This window comes from Nuphar pumila, chromosome 10 (assembly GCF_984573655.1).
Source record: "Nuphar pumila chromosome 10, dmNupPumi1.hap1.1, whole genome shotgun sequence".
NCBI lineage: Eukaryota > Viridiplantae > Streptophyta > Magnoliopsida > Nymphaeales > Nymphaeaceae > Nuphar > Nuphar pumila.
The window spans coordinates 29170947-29187124 of NC_143258.1; the positions used below are offsets into that span (position 1 = coordinate 29170947).

A 16178-nucleotide genomic window follows, 5' to 3' on the forward strand; every position below is an offset into this window, starting at 1 on the left:
CCTGAAAGGACCACGCCCCGGAATGGTCCCCACTGAAGGATAAAATATAGTCTCATGTATTGATTTCTTTGATTAATGGAATCCGGTAGGGGGTATAACTGACCCTAGTTTGCCTTTTTAAAAAAGAAAAATAATAGCAGCGCCGTCTAAGGGGATTAGAAAAATAGTAGGAGCTGTAGATAAATAAAACATAAATTGGGAGGTTTTCTTCAATTTATTAAAATAAACTATAAAGGGTTCCTAGTGGAAAAGGAGAGATGGAAATCATACTTGCAAAAGAAAGGGCGAGAGCACCGAGAAGGGGTTCGCTCTCTCTGCCTGCCCAAATCTTTTATATTTTCATCAGCACATGATGAGATGAAGAAAAATTTCAGAAAAAGAAGTGTGGAGGAAGTCGATCATGAGTCGGAAGACGAAGAGGAAAGGAGGTAATAAGATGATACTCCCTCCCTCTTTTTCCCCTTGACCATTCATTGATTCGTACTTTTCTTCCCCTCCAATTAACTAACTTTCAAGGCAAGGCCAATGCCTTATCTTCTCTGGCTTTTATGGGTTTTCTTCCATCGTAGGCATGCCAGCGTTGGTCCTTTTATCGTCGCTGTTATTTGAAATTGTTGCCTTGGTGAATATTCAGGTTGGCACTGGAGGAGGTCAAGTTTCTACAGAAGCAGAGGGAGAGGAAGTCCGGTATCCCAGCGATCCCAATAAGCCAAATCGTTAGCGTTCTTCCGAAACCCAGCGACAAGAGTGAAGGGGACGGCGAAAAGGAAGAGTTGGTTTTACAGGACACCTTCGCTCAAGAGACTGCTGTTACAGTGGAAGATCCCAACATGTAAGAGATGCATACCTTGCTCATACTGCTCCCTTTTTTTCTTTTCTTTTTAATGTTCTCTTCGACTGTAGGCTTGGAATCCTTTTGCTTATTGGCATTTCTTTTTCGTGTTCGCCACAATGTCTTAGTCATTTGAGTGTTGTTTTACCTTGGGTTATTAGATAATTTGTGCCAGTCTAACTGTTCAACTTCAGCATAAAAGACTGAGTCCAGCATTTGCAAATTGCTTCTGTTATAAGGGATATGATTTCCACCATGGAGCGTAGCGGATGAAGCGCTAGTAAACTTCAGCACTTAGGAGATGAAAATTTGTGGTTGCAGTGACGTGTTTTTTGCTAATTAACTTGATTATTTGCTTCAAACGAAATCGTGGCTTATTTTAAGAGAATTCTGCATTTTCCATGAGCATGGGGCTTGAGTCCCAAGGGTTTGAGACATCTTTCTGTTTGTGCACCTGTTGTATGGGTTTGACCTGTTCTTCTGGAACAAGCTCTCTTGCAGTAGAACGGGTGACTGGATTTTTCCTCCTGGTATATCTGGAGAGATATTGTAGAAATTACCAATGTCTTCAGAATCAATATCGAGGCTGAATCTTAGTTGTCAAAGGCGCTAGGCGGAGCCTAGGCGGTGAGCCCCTAAAAAGGCCTAGGCGATACCCTTTTATATTACATAACCTTAACCTGCTCAAACAATTTAAGAATAAATTAACAATTGAAAAAAACAAACTATACATGATACAACTAACAATGTGAATGAACAATACACAAAAAATAAAATCATGTATACGAAAAAATTAACAACAGCAATAGACATAATACAAGCAATAGAAAATAATGTCTTCTTCTTCTTCTCAACAATAGACATAATACAAGTAATAGACAAATAATATGTCTTATTCTTCTCAACAATAGACATAATACAAGCAATATAAAAATAACATGTCTTCTCCTTCTTCTTCTCCTCGAAGAAGAAAACAAATGATGTCTTAAAAAAAAATCCCAGGCTCTAAAAAATGCCTAGGCGACCTAGGCAATGCCTAGGCGACCTAGGCAATGCTTAGGCGGTAATATAGGGCCCCACTGCCTAAACCTGGTCGCCCAGGTAGTGGGGCTGCTCCTAGGTGCGCCTTTGACAACTAAGGGCTGAATTGGTTTTCAAACCAATTAAAAGAATCGGCTGATTTGGACTCAGAACCTAATCAAGCTGGGATGGTCAACTTTTTGCCATCAAATAACACATCCTTAAAAAACAAAATAATGATAAAAAAATCTCTAAACCTTCTTAAAGAATATGAAAAATATAAAAAATGATTAAGTTGAATCAGCCCCTTTAGAATTGATTTTGGTCCGATTCTATACAAAAGAGCCAATTCAAGCCGGTTCAATATAGTTACAGAAACATTGGGAATTACACCTCTCGCTCTCATCTTATTCATCAACATGGTCAACTCCTTCCTTTCCAGCATCATTCTATCTTTAACATTGACATGAAAAAGTTCAAAAATATCATAACAATGAAATAAATATTCCTTTTATGATAACTTCATTGCAAGTTGAAATTTGAAAACATTAGATACGACATCACAAAGTCATTCACCTTAGATGTTTGCTATGCCAAATGTACTTTGGGAGAAAATTTCTCAAGAAGGATATATTTGGTTGCTTTCTGTAACTTGTGAGCCCAAATATGCTTATTTTCCAATATTGTTTTAAAGGACTTACTTCTTCATGAATGTGAAGTGCTAATATTTCCAAAGGATTGTATCCTTTTCTTATTTTTGAAAGTTAGATAATTCATTATCATACCGGACCATAAATTATTCATCATCATCAACATGCTTCATCCCATCTACATGATGCCGCCGAACAAGTCTTGTTTCTCCATTCTTTCTAGTCTAGATATTGAGTCAACCCACAATCTATATCTCCTCTTCTAGATCCTTTTTTACCGATAATCCCCAAGTGCATCCTAGAAAATACAAAAATAAGGTTCTTTCCCTTTCTTATACTTGTAGTTATTATGATTAGTTCTTTCATTTTGGTAGTTTTTTGGAGTTACATGGATTATACCTATTTGCACAAATACCTCTGCGATTCTCCATCATTAATACATAGAGCCCCATAAGCATATCTTGAGTTGGTACGGAATGGGATCCCCAATGGCTGGAGACAAGAGATTCATATGAGAAAATAATGTTCTTGTTGGTCTTCCTCTTTTTGTAATTTTTTCTACATGCAACACATCAATTTTTTTTGCTGATGCTCTGACCATCTCAAATGCTTCTCGATTCTTCATTTATTAATACTATCCTAAAATGTCTTTTCATATTTTTATTTATAATTTTATCCTTATTTGTTATTGCGTACATTCACCTAAATGTGTGCATCTTTGTGATGTGCCTTCTCTTTGTTGTTGCAATTTACTTGCTCAACATCCAATACAATATAAAAGTTCTGTCCTTATTGCTGTCTTGTAGGAATGCCATTTTAGTCATAAAGGGACTTATCACACAATGTTCCTTTGGCTTGTCTCCATTTTGTCCAACCAATATAAATCTTGCTATCGGTATCCTCTTCAAACCTGCCATCGTGTTTTCTAATAGATTTTATTATAAATAATAGTAAATTATAATTGTAAAAATAAAAATTGTAATGAAAATACAAGAAGTTAATCTAAAGAAACCATGATTTCTACTAAGCATCTAGATTTCAGGGAGTTATGGTTGCTTAAAATTGGATTGAACAGTAGGGATGTGGTTTCTTTGTGAGGAGCATTGGGACACAAGGAAGTAGAGGAATGAAGTAATTTTTTGCCTGAATTCTGATGCTGGCAACCATCTATTGCCGAAGATTCAGTTAGATGGATGGATTCTCCAGTGGGTATATTTTCTGTCCATTCTTGCTATCAGTCACACTTTCCTAGTGGGGCCCCTGTTGTGGAGTTACCAAACAAACAAACAAACAAGAAATCCACTAGAATAATAGAGGAATACAACTATGTAGAAAGAGCTCTCAAGGAAACCCTAAAGCCCCAATCTACCCGAAATTCTCACTTAGCCGCACTAAAGAAGGTGGCTTTCTTAAAAGAAAAAGAAACAAAATGCTAACTGGGACATGAAGGAAAATTATAAAATAGGACTGGTCCATACCACGGGGATGGAGCCCCCGCACTCCCGTGAGAGGTTTGTAGTGGGTTCTGGGCTTAGGCCTATCAGCCCAAGCCCTTAGTGACCACCACAAACCTCATAGGAAATTCCCTTCAGACTTTTCTCCGAATTTGTCAGGTTGGGTCATGAAGCAAAGCGGGTCAAGAAATTCAAGACACATAACAGCCCCCTAAATAAATCAATATGGGTTCCAGGACCTTACCCCAAGGCGAGGTTCTTTGGACAACAAATTCTGTTGGATGTACTCATTAAAATTTGAAATGAGTGGGATTCCATTCAGTGCTGTTTGTGTTATGCCAAGTAAGAGACCTTACAACACCTGTTTTCCAGTTGCATCTTCTTTTTGTGCCTTCGGCGTTTGTATTGTCGTGATATGTCTGGTGATTTGGAAGGGACAAAGACTTAAGATCGATGATTCTTTCATAGGGGCTTTGAGAAGAGGTGGTGGCTGCTTTGGATCTGGTGGGAGATATGGCAACAACACAATGGAAAAATTTTTAAAGTCCAAATTGATAATGTCTATCCACCTTATTGTGCAAAATGAAGCCTTGACATGGGCTAATATTAAGTGGCTATAGTCAGACTTGTTTTGTAAGCCGTAGGGATTGGTCTATGGGGAAGGATTGATTATTGTATGTCTGTAGGTAGGGGGATTTTGTTATTTTATCCCTCAGTATTGTTGTGCTTTGTATTGCATCTTGTTTGGTTTTGTGACTTGTTCCCTTGCTTTTTTCTTAATATGAATTTCACTTCTCTTTCCTCAAAAAAAAAAAATTGGAGCTTCTATGTTTAAACAATATGGAAAATGCTAGAAGAGTATCAATCAATAACTATATTAAGGAAATCATATGACAAATAACACAATGTGAATGAATTAAAGAAAATTAAATATGCCCCATGTCACTTGTTGAGAAGGATAACAATGAGGTAGACAAGCCTCGTAGCACATGACAAGTAAGTTGTTAATAAAAAGGTTTAAATTAGTTTTTACCTTATTTCTTCTTTAATCAAATTTCTTTACTTGCTTCTCATCCTTGGTCTCTCTAGGCTCATGCAATCCTCCTGTCAATTAGTTTGATCACAATCTCTCCACTTGTATCCCTCCAATTAAGGTAATTCACCTATGCGAAGGGTCAACCTTAACTTGTTGCCAATTATTGTAATAGTGATACTTTATTTCCACTTAATGCTAATACATCATGAATATTGCTGAGATGCCTTTTTTCATATTTTTACTAATTAATTGTATGAATTATATGCTTTCATCACCTTGTTGGATGACTCCCGCAATATGTGTGGTGCTCAAATCAGGGTCTATTACAAACAGTAGTAGAACTAACAAATATTACAAACTCATACCATTATGGCTGGCATCCCCATACAAAGGAGCTTGCAACAGTATAATAACGGTACTATTATATTACTATAAGTGTAAGACTTATGGTATGAACCAATAAATTTAGTTTCCACCTCTCTTTCCTTAATTTTTTAAGTGATCATGCAAAACATGATTAATATCAAGAGATTGTTGTGGAGAAACATATGATATAATGTATTATGTGTGTGGTGTGATTTTTTGATGTAATTTTATCTTTCTTCGGGGTATTTTTGTGCATAGTCTACCTAAGAGTCAACATAGGAGGACTATTATGCTCCATTCTATATTCTTTTCTAAGTTTTCTTTGTAGAAAGGGGTCGACCCTCATATATGGTGTTGTACTCATTCTCAATTCTACTGAGTGTTAAGACATGATATGGTTCTGGATCCATGTCTGGTCCAGACCCATATATTATGTTTTATATTTTGCACATGTTTGTATTTTATATTTATATTTAGGGATATTATCGTCCATGATCTTTTGTAAAGTGCTGTATATAAACACAGGCTTCTAGGTCACGATTGATGACCTTTTCTGCGCAGCCTCTTTGTCTCCCTCCATCTACTTTTCTGCTGATGTTGATTGACGTGACTGGAACTCCAAATTCTGACATGGTATCAGAGCAAGGTTAAATCGATCTACGCTCATTGAAGGTTATCTTCGTATTTCTTTTTTTCTTTTCCTCTGTCCCTCAATTCTTCTTTTCTTCTTTCCTCTTCTGTTTTACGTCAGATCTGATTTTCAGATCTGGGTTTCTTTTGTCTTAATCTCTATATTCTCTCATTTTCTCCATTGAATCTAAGATAGATTTGATCACGTCAGATCTGGTATTGTTTTCTGTTATCACCATTTTAGATCTATCTTTTGAAGATCTGCATTTTCTTATTCTCTTTTAATTAAAGGGTCGTCTCAAAATCAGATCACGTTAAATCTGATATGTTTTTTCTTTATTGTCTTAATCGATTAAATACCTATTTCTTCTCATATCGTTTTCATCCTTCACCTTTTATTTCCTCCTTTATTTCTCTTATCTAGATCGTTATATTATCTCTCAGCTTCCCACAAAAATAATCCTGTTTCTGCATCTTATTGCTGTTGGGTTGAATTTTCTCTATTTGACGTCATATTTTTTGGAATCACGCAATCCATTATTCTGGCATATTGGACCTTCATAAAAACCTGAGCCGCGGTTCTGGTACATAACCAGAACTAATATTCGCAAAAAAAAAAGGGTACGCAGCACGGGGTCCATAATTAAAGGCATCTGAAAGTCCCCTTTTTTTCTTGCAATCCATAATTAAAAATATGGATTCATCTTCTAGTCATTCTGGTCTTTCCTCCAGTTTTCTGAGTCAACTTGTATCTGAAAAACTCAACCATTCAAATTTTTTGACTTGGAAAAGACATAATCCCTTTCATATGAAGCCAAGATCTTTCTGGGCCTCTAGATGAATAAACTCCAGCCCCGCTTCAATTTATCACACAGGAAATACAGGATGATAAAGGGGTTGTCTCATCTCGGGTTATTCAAAATCCTGATTTCACGACTTGGATGAAAAGAGACCAAGCATTAGTCGCGTACAACACTTCTACTTTATCTCAGGAGATACTAATTGCGATTTCATATGATTGTTCAGCCGCCAAACTATGGAATATGTTGGCTCAGATTTATTCTCAAATGTCGGAAGCAAAGGTTTTGTATCTCAAGAGGGGATTTCAATCATTAAAGAAGGGAACCATGTCTGTTATAGAATATCTGAATAGGGCAAAAAGCATCATAGATCAGTTGGCTCTTGTTGGATGTGCGGTCTCGAGCAGAGATAAAGTGCAACAAGTTTTAAGTGGACGGGGAGCAGACTATCACGTTCTTGTCACGTTCCTCACATGCTTACCTGTTTTACCCAGTTTTGAAGATTTACAGGCCAAACTTTTACACTATGAGATCAGTTTGAAGAGTCTTTCTGATGATGATAGTGGACAATTGGACTCACAAAATGTTTTGGCTACCGGGCTGACTTATGGTCAAGGTTGTGGTGGAGGAAATAATTATCGCGGAGGTAGAGGTCGAGGATGATATGGTGGACATGGGCTGCTTCCTACCCCAAACATGCCTCCTAATTCTCACGCAGGAAATCCAAGAAATGTTCCTACATGCTTATGTAATAAAAGGGGGCACATTAAAGCTAATTGTTGGTTCAATCCTCAGAACAAAGGCATTCAGTCGAAAAGGCAGACTGATGAGAGTAAATCTAGTGGAGATGTGCAACAACTTTTATTGGCAGGTCTCTCAAAGATGACAACAACAACAACAACAACTACGCCTTCATCCCAAAACAATTGGGGTCGGCGATATGAACCAAAAAAGAAAATCATTCTGGGTCTTCCACATGAATCCTTCTCCTCCAATCATTTCTATCCAATGCCATGTCCTCGGTGAGGTTCAAAGCATTCATATCCTTTCCTATCACCTCCATCCATGTCTTCCTAGGCCTACCCCGACCTCTTTTAACTAATATATTTTTCCATTTCTCCATCCTTCTAACTGGAGCATCATTAGGCCTTCGCCGAATATGTCCAAACCACCGTAAACGATTCTCTCTCATCTTATTTTCAATGGGTGCAACGCCTACCTTCTTACGTATCTCCTCGTTCCGAATCTTATCTTTTATTGTATTTCCACACATCCATCTCAGTATACGCATCTCAGCTACACTCATTTTTTGAATATGATGTCTCTTGGCAGCCCAACATTCCGTACCATATAGTAAAGCGGGCCTAATAGTCGTCCTATAAAACTTTCCCTTCAACCGCAATGGATCCTAAATATTTGAAACAATCATCCACCGATATTTCTTGCTCACCAAGGTTCACTACACTCCCATCACTACTTCGTTGCTTACTAAACCGACATTCCATGTATTCTGTCTTACTCCTACTCAACTTAAAACCTCTTGCTTCCAATGTCTGTCTCCATAATTCTAACTTATCATTAACCCCAACTCTAGACTCATCAATCAAAACAATATCATCAGCAAACAACATACACCACAACACATTTTCTTGAATTGATATCGTAAGCTCATCCATCACTATCGCAAATAGGAAAGGGCTTAAAGCAAATCCTTGATGTAACCCAACCGTTATAGGAAAATTGGTTGTCACCCCTCCACAAGTGCGGACATTGGTTACTACTCCTTCATACATATCCTTAATTACAACACCTTTCTTCATCATTGTCCACCAGAGAATGTCCCTAGGTACTCTATCGTATGCCTTCTCCAAATCAATAAAAACCATATGCAAATCTTTGTTCCTCTCTCTATTTCTCTCAATAAGTTGTCTAAGAAGATGTATAACTTCCATAGTTGATCTTCCAGGCATAAAACCAAATTGATTCTTCGATATCATGACAATCTTCCTCAACCTAGACTCAATCACCCTCTCCCAAAGTTTCATAGTATGACTCGTGAGTTTTATACCACGATAGTTTGTGCAATCTTGTATATCACCCTTATTCTTATATAGAGGCACCAAAGTACTTTTCCTCCACTCATTAGGCATCTTATTTGTCCGCCAAATCTTGTTAAAAAGATTTGTCAACCATTCTAAACCTTTCTCTCCCAAGCATTTCCAAGCCTCGATAGGTATACCATCTGGGCCAACTGCCCTTCTTGATTTCATTTTCTTCAAAGCCTCTGCAATTTCTTTCTTTTGAATCTTGCGCATGAAGTCACGATTCATCTCATGAAAAGGAATGGACAAGTCTCCAAGATCTTGAGCATGACTTTCATTAAATAGCTTATCAAAATAATCTTTCCATCTCTCCTTAATCTCCTCATCTTTGACTAAAACCCTTTGCGTTTCATCTTTGATACATCTAACCATACCCAGATCCCTCGATTTCCTATCTCTCATCTTTACAAGCCTATAAATATCCTTCTCGCCCTCTTTGGTATCCAACTTGTCATAAACCTCCTTATATACCTTATCCCTCGCGTTCCGAACTACTTTTTTAGCTTCCTTTTTTGCTATCATATACTTCTTCAAATTCTCATTATCATGACTCTTACTTAGAATTCTATAACACTCTCTTTTAACCTTAATAGCTAATTTGACATCCTCATTCCACCACGATGAATCCTTACCTAGCGGGGCACCCCCTTTAGACTCACCCAATACCTCCTTAGCCACCTTTCTCATGCCACCCGCTATCTTATTCCACATTGATTCTGAATCCTCCTCGAGACACCACTCAGCTTCCTTAACTACCTTCTCTACAAACATTCCTTGTTTAGCTCCTTTCAATGCCCACCACTTAATTCTAGGATCTATCCTATGTCTATCCCTTTTGTGGCATTGTCTAATTCTAAGATCTAAAATTAAGACTCTATGTTGTGTAGCTACACTTTCTCCTGGTATAACCTTACAATCGATGCAACAACCCCTATCTCTCTTTCTAAGTAGGAAAAAATCTATCTGACTCGTATTAACCCCACTTTTAAATGTTACTAGGTGAGACTCTCTCTTCCTAAACTAAGTGTTTGCTAAGATCATATCATAGGACAAACCAAAATCTAAAATCCTTTCTCCACTTTCGTTTCTTTCTCCTATACCATAGCCTCCATGGATACTCTCAAATCCATCCCTACTAATGCCTACATGCCCATTAAGGTCACCGCCGATGAAAAGTTTTTTTTCATAAGATATCCCTTGTACTACTCCATCTAAATCTTCCCAAAATTGACGCTTAATGGAATCATCTAAACCTACTTGAGGTGCATAAACACTAATAATATTAATAATCTCCGAACCTAATACTAATTTAATAAGTAAAATCCTATCACCCTTCCTATGGACCTCAACTACATTATCTATAAACTCACGACTCATAACAATTCCTACTCCATTCCTATTCCTATTTATTTCTGTATACCAAATCTTATATCCCCAAGGTTCTATCACTTTTGCTTTCTCACCTACCCATTTGGTCTCTTGTAAACATAAAATATCAATCTTTCTCCTACACATAACATCTACTAACTCTACCAACTTACCAGTTAAAGATCCTATGTTCCAAGTGGTTAACCTAATTTTATGGTCTTGGACTAACTTCTTTACCCCCACACGTCCAACAAAGTGAGGGAACCCTTGCCTATTTGACACCACACCCGGGCGCCGGTGTGACGCGTCGCTTTCGGGCGACGACCTAGCAACCCTTGCCCATTTATCACTGCCTTCGGGCCTATAGAGTACAACGCGTCGCTCAGTAAGGAACGCCTCAACGAAATTCTCATATTGGTTCATATTCATAAGGTATGACTAAGTTTTTATGCTGGCTGTCACAGGCCTACCGCAACCCTCCTCCTTTATCCGAGCTTGGGACTGGCAGTGGATAATTAAACAGTTATACACAGGCGGAGTTCTCTCAAAGATGACAATAACACAAAATGACCAGGGAGTATGGTATATAGACTCTGGGAGAGCCACTCATGTCACGGGAGATGCAGGTAAACTCTCGAACTTATCTCCTTATTTCGATAAAGGCAGTATTGTCACTGGAGATGGAACTCATCATTCCATTTCTCACACTGGGAATGCCATAATACCCTTCTTGAATTCATCCATAAATTTGTCTCATGTTCTTCTTGCTCTTAATATAAAAAGAATATTATTTCTTTATCTAAACTTGTTGATGATACACATTCTTTTGTTGAATTTACTCATTCTGTGTATGTCAAGGACCTTCAAACGAGGGAGACGTTCTCTAGAGGGGAGCGACAAGGAAATATGTATATCTTCAAGGAAGATCCTTCTCTTCGTATTCCTGTTCCTGTTGTCTTGAAGCCTTTATTGGGTTCGATGAATCTTCTTCTAAGTGTCTTCTTAGTTTGTCCAAATGTAATAAGTCAGCTATTTGACATAGTCGACTTGGTCAATGTAGTTCCTTTTTTATTGAAAAGCTTGTAAGAGATAATCTTATCTCCTTATCTGGTTTGAGTCCTACTTTTGACAATGAGAAATGTACAAGTTGTCAATTGTGCAAGAGTTGTGTTCTTCCCTTCAATTTAATTAATAAAAGAGCTTCAAGACCTTTTGAGATTATCTACTCTAATGTATGGGGTCCTGCACCTACTTGTTTCTTTTTGGGAAGTCGGTACTATATTGTTTTCATTGATAGTTATTCTTGTTATACTTGGATATACTTCATGAAACATAAATCTGAGGGTTTTCAATTGTTTAAAACCTTTCATGCTTTTGTCAAAATTCATTTTTCATCAAATATTATAAATTTTCAGTGTGATGGGGGAGGTGAGTACTCTTCAAATGATTTTATTGCCTTCCTTCGAAACAATGGTATAAGTTGCAGAGTTTTCTGCTCGCTTACACCACACAAAAATGGTGTAGCTGAACGGAAGCATCGCCACATTGTTGAGAGTGCGATGAGTATGCTGCATGACAGTCATATTCCTATTGAGTTGTGGATGGAAGTCTTTCATTCTGCGGTTTATATTATAAATCGTTTATCGATGGTCATTTTAGCAAACAAATCTCTTTATTATACTCTTTTTGGACAACACCGAGATTATGATGGTTTACGAGTTTTTGGCTATGTTTGTTATGTGCACATTAACAAATCATTAAGAAATAAGTTTTAGGATAAAGCTTCTAAGTGCAGATTTGTGGGATATACGGATGATTATAAGGGATATCGGTGCTATAAACCTCTGTCTAAGCGTGTTAAAATATCTAGAAATGTGGTATTTGATGAGCAAAATTTTGAAGATGAGCATTCTTTACAAAATATGCATCACAGTGTGGAAGTTTATTCTCCATGGTTGAATGCCGAGTTGTTTGCTAACATCAATGGAGAGTGTTCATCAGTTTGCAGTGTTGTTCTCATGCCTACCTTTGTACCAGATGAAACCTCTTGGACAACTCGGATCGAGATTGATAATTTGCTGCCTAATGAGATTGAGAAGTTTTCAGGACCAGTCTATATGAGAAGAGCAACAAAAAGTATTCCCACCGTTACTGATGCCATTGTTGATGAACCTGAAAATCATTCTTCCGCCAGGAGATCAAAAAGAATTCGGCACCCAATTCAGAGATGGGTTAGTTATGATAATTTCACTTTGGATTTTCATTCATTTTTGTCAGAGGTTGAAAAGCAAGACAGTCAAGTCACACAAGTGAATAGAGGTAATGAATGACGAAATAGAAACGCTACATGAATGTTAGACATGGGAAGTTATTCCTAGACCCAAGGACATAAATATTGGGGGGTCTAAGTAGGTTTATAAGATCAAGTACAAACCTGATGGGAGCATTGAACGACACAAAGCAAGACTTGTTGCATGTGGTTTCACTCAAGAATATAGGCAGGATTATGATGAGACATTCAACCCTATGGTTAAGATGGGAACAATTCGTATCATATTATCTCTAGCCGTTCATGACAAATGGACATTGATCCAGATGGATGTGAAGAATGCTTTTCTTCCTAGGGACCTTAAAGAAGAAGTTTATATGGAGCAACCGCCTGGATATGCAGAAGGAGACCCTAAGGCATATGCATGCAAATTGAAGAGAGCTCTTTATGGTCTAAAGCAAGCATCACGATCCTGGTTTGACATTTTCTCTCAAAATTCAAAATCTTGGTTTTCGCAGATGCACTCTTGATCACTCACTATTTATCTTCAAGGATGAGCATACAACCACATTCTTATTAATTTATGTAGATGACATAAGTATTACGGGCAACTCTTGCAGTCATATCCAGGAAGTCAAGGAATTCTTATGTCCAATGGGTGCAGGTACGGGTGCGACACGGGTGCAGAGCAATTTCAAAAATTTTGGACACGGGGACACGACTATATATATATATATATTTAAAAATATATATATAATAATAATAAGATTGTAAATTTTAAAGCAAAAATAAAAAGTAATTTTATTGAAGTAACAACACAAACTTACAAAAAATAAATAGACAAAAATAGACTCGGTCAAAGTTGACCGAGTCCAAAATGTGGACGGACTCGGCTCCGGTGCGTTGACTGAGTCCGACACTTAGTTGACCATGTTCGCCCCGTGTTCGAAGCCGCACCCGTGATGGGGCGTGTTGACGCGAGTGCGTCGACCTTTTAGCCGAGTCCGTGTGACTTAGAGGAATTCTTAAGTCAAAATTTTAAAATGAAGGACCTTAGAGAAATGAAGTACTTTTGATACAACTTTTTCAATAAAGCATTTTAAAAATATATTTTTGATAAAAACGTTTGTGCAAACCGTGCATCTAAAAACCGGTTCGCATCGAACTCAGGGAACGGGGAATACTTTGTATTCAAACACATAATTAAGTACTTTTTATTGCCAAAAATAAAAAGAATTAATTAAATAAATAACTAAGAGAGTGCTGCCCCTGCAGAGGGCTTAAACAAATAAAATAATAGTGCTTTATTACAAACTCAAATTAATTGAATAAATGAAATAAACCCTAATCTAAAAATAAGAGAAAAAGTCTTAAGTGCTTGAGTCTTTTGTCCCCTTGATCTTCTTCTATGTTGAGCACTTTTGCATGGTTTGATTAAGGGCTCTCTGGGCGCCTGAAGGGCTTTTTGAAGAGACCTTAGAGGGCACTTCGAGGACTCGAAATGGGGCTCACTGCACGTTCAATCGCTCTCCTGCAAAACAAAAATCACAAAACACAACAGAACGAATAGAATTAAACAAAAATCTAATAACTAATGAACCAAAAATCAACAAAAACAAGATTTAAACTAACTAGAAACAACTACTAAATATGTAACTAACTATGAACCAACTAATAACAAATTAAAGTGCTAAAAGACAAAATAGCAAAACAACCTAACTAACTATAGATCAAGAACTAACTTGTAACAACTAATGATTAACTAATTCAAGAAACTAACTAATGATAAATTAAACTAAATTAACATGAACTATATGCTTGCACAGATTTTCAGACTTAATCAATAAAACTGGAAAATAAAATTAACCTAAGCTATTCAATCATCAAATGTAGTAAGAAAATAAAAATCAACTAACTATCTAATTCACTAATTGGGCATAAAACAATCTAATCTAATTATATTCTAATTCAATTAACATGAGACAATGCAAACTAACTCTAACTAACATCTTATCATAGTGTACGAAAGTCACAACTAGCCTAATATAACTAACCAACATAAAGCAATAACTAACCTAAACTATTAAACAAAAATCTGTTAACAATCAGAAGCAGGGACTCGGCTGGGATTTTAATTAACTAAACTAACTAATGAACGCGAATTAAACCAAATGTTACTGATCTAATTAACTAAACAAACAGCATCAAGTGAATCACGACTGATAAAAGAAATCAATTAATTAACACTACCTATACCTATGTAATCGGCTGATGACAGAATTTATCAAGAAACGCTAAGAAAAACGATAAAGACAAAAATCGTGCTAAATTATTTTAACTAAATTAATTTTCCAACAACTAAACTAATTTAATCTAATGAATTACTAGCTACCAGACCACTCTGCTGAACGACCTTGACGTAAACAGGATTTTAGAACTAAACAAAATAACACACTATTCCTAAATCGGCTATTTCCAGAATATGACTAAATTAAATCTAATTAATACCCGAAATAAAAGAAACTTAATCCAGACTAAATCTAACCTAGATTTGAACCTAAACTGAAGTAAAATTCAAGAAAGTATCTACTGATTTGAATAAAATAATCTCACTCTACACGAGAATCAAGAAAAAACATCTAAACTAAAATATTATATATATATATATATATATTTTTTCTTTCTATATTTTCAGATGCTGAATCTAAACTAATCTAATCTAAATATTGTTAAAATGTAAATTTCTAAACATATATATATATATAATAATATTATTATATATATAAATAATAATTTTTCTTTTCTTTTTCTGTATTTTTATTTTTCTGATTTTTTTGTTTTTTGTCATCTAGTTCAATTTGAACTAGAATGACATAACTAGTCAAGTCTTAGTTAAGACTTGACTAGCAATAGAGTTGTTGGACTCCAGTCCAACAACTCTATTTAGAGCCGTTGGAATGAGTCCAACGACTTTATTGAGTCTCTCGTACTCTCCCTCTCTCATACTGTGTATATATAGGGGTTCAGCCCCTCTTGTATTACATTGAAAAATGCTTCTGCATTGCATTCTCTTTGTTTAATAAAAGAATATTTTTTTCCTTTTGTTCCCTTTATACCCTTCTTAAGGGTTATGCTTAAATGTCTTGTTAAGACATCATTTCGAATCTCAGCTCGTGTGCTCGTGTTTGGAAGATCATCATCTCATTTTATGGTATCAGAGCTGCAGAAATATTAGTTCTTGAAGAAAAGCTGTCTCGGTTTCCGTGCCCACTTGCAAAAGTGTTCGTCACTTGAAGAAGAAGTGTTTTATCACTTCGTTGGGAAAGATTCTACATCTTGCTGCCTTGGTTTCTGTGCCCACTTTCAAAAGTGTTCGCCACTTGAAGAAGTGTTTTATCACTTCGTTGGGAAAGATTCCACGTCTTGTTGTATTGTATCTCTTTCTTTTTCTCACTTCTCTTCTTGTTTCTCTTCTATCCTTATTCCTTCTCTCTCCTTATAATCGATGGATGACAATGATAAAGTCACCATCGTGCCTATGAAATTGAGTGATACAAACTATGTAACATGGGCTTCAATCATGAAGCACCATATATGGGGAAAAGGCCTATGGGGGATTGTGGATGGTTCCGATTCAGAACCTAAGCTATC

At 36.6% G+C, this 16178-nt stretch overlaps 1 protein-coding gene across 1 annotated transcript in view; it reads left to right on the forward strand.

Annotated features, from left to right (window-relative positions):
- The first annotated feature begins 257 nt into the window (after positions 1-257).
- Positions 258-16178, forward strand: part of LOC149826591 (integrator complex subunit-like protein) — a 161292-nt gene continuing 145371 nt past the window's right edge. The window contains exons 1-2 of the mRNA XM_090020069.1: positions 258-428; positions 635-832. Coding sequence (XP_089876195.1) covers positions 358-428; positions 635-832 — 269 coding nt within the window. The 5' untranslated portion in view covers positions 258-357. The remainder of the gene's footprint in view (positions 429-634; positions 833-16178) is intronic.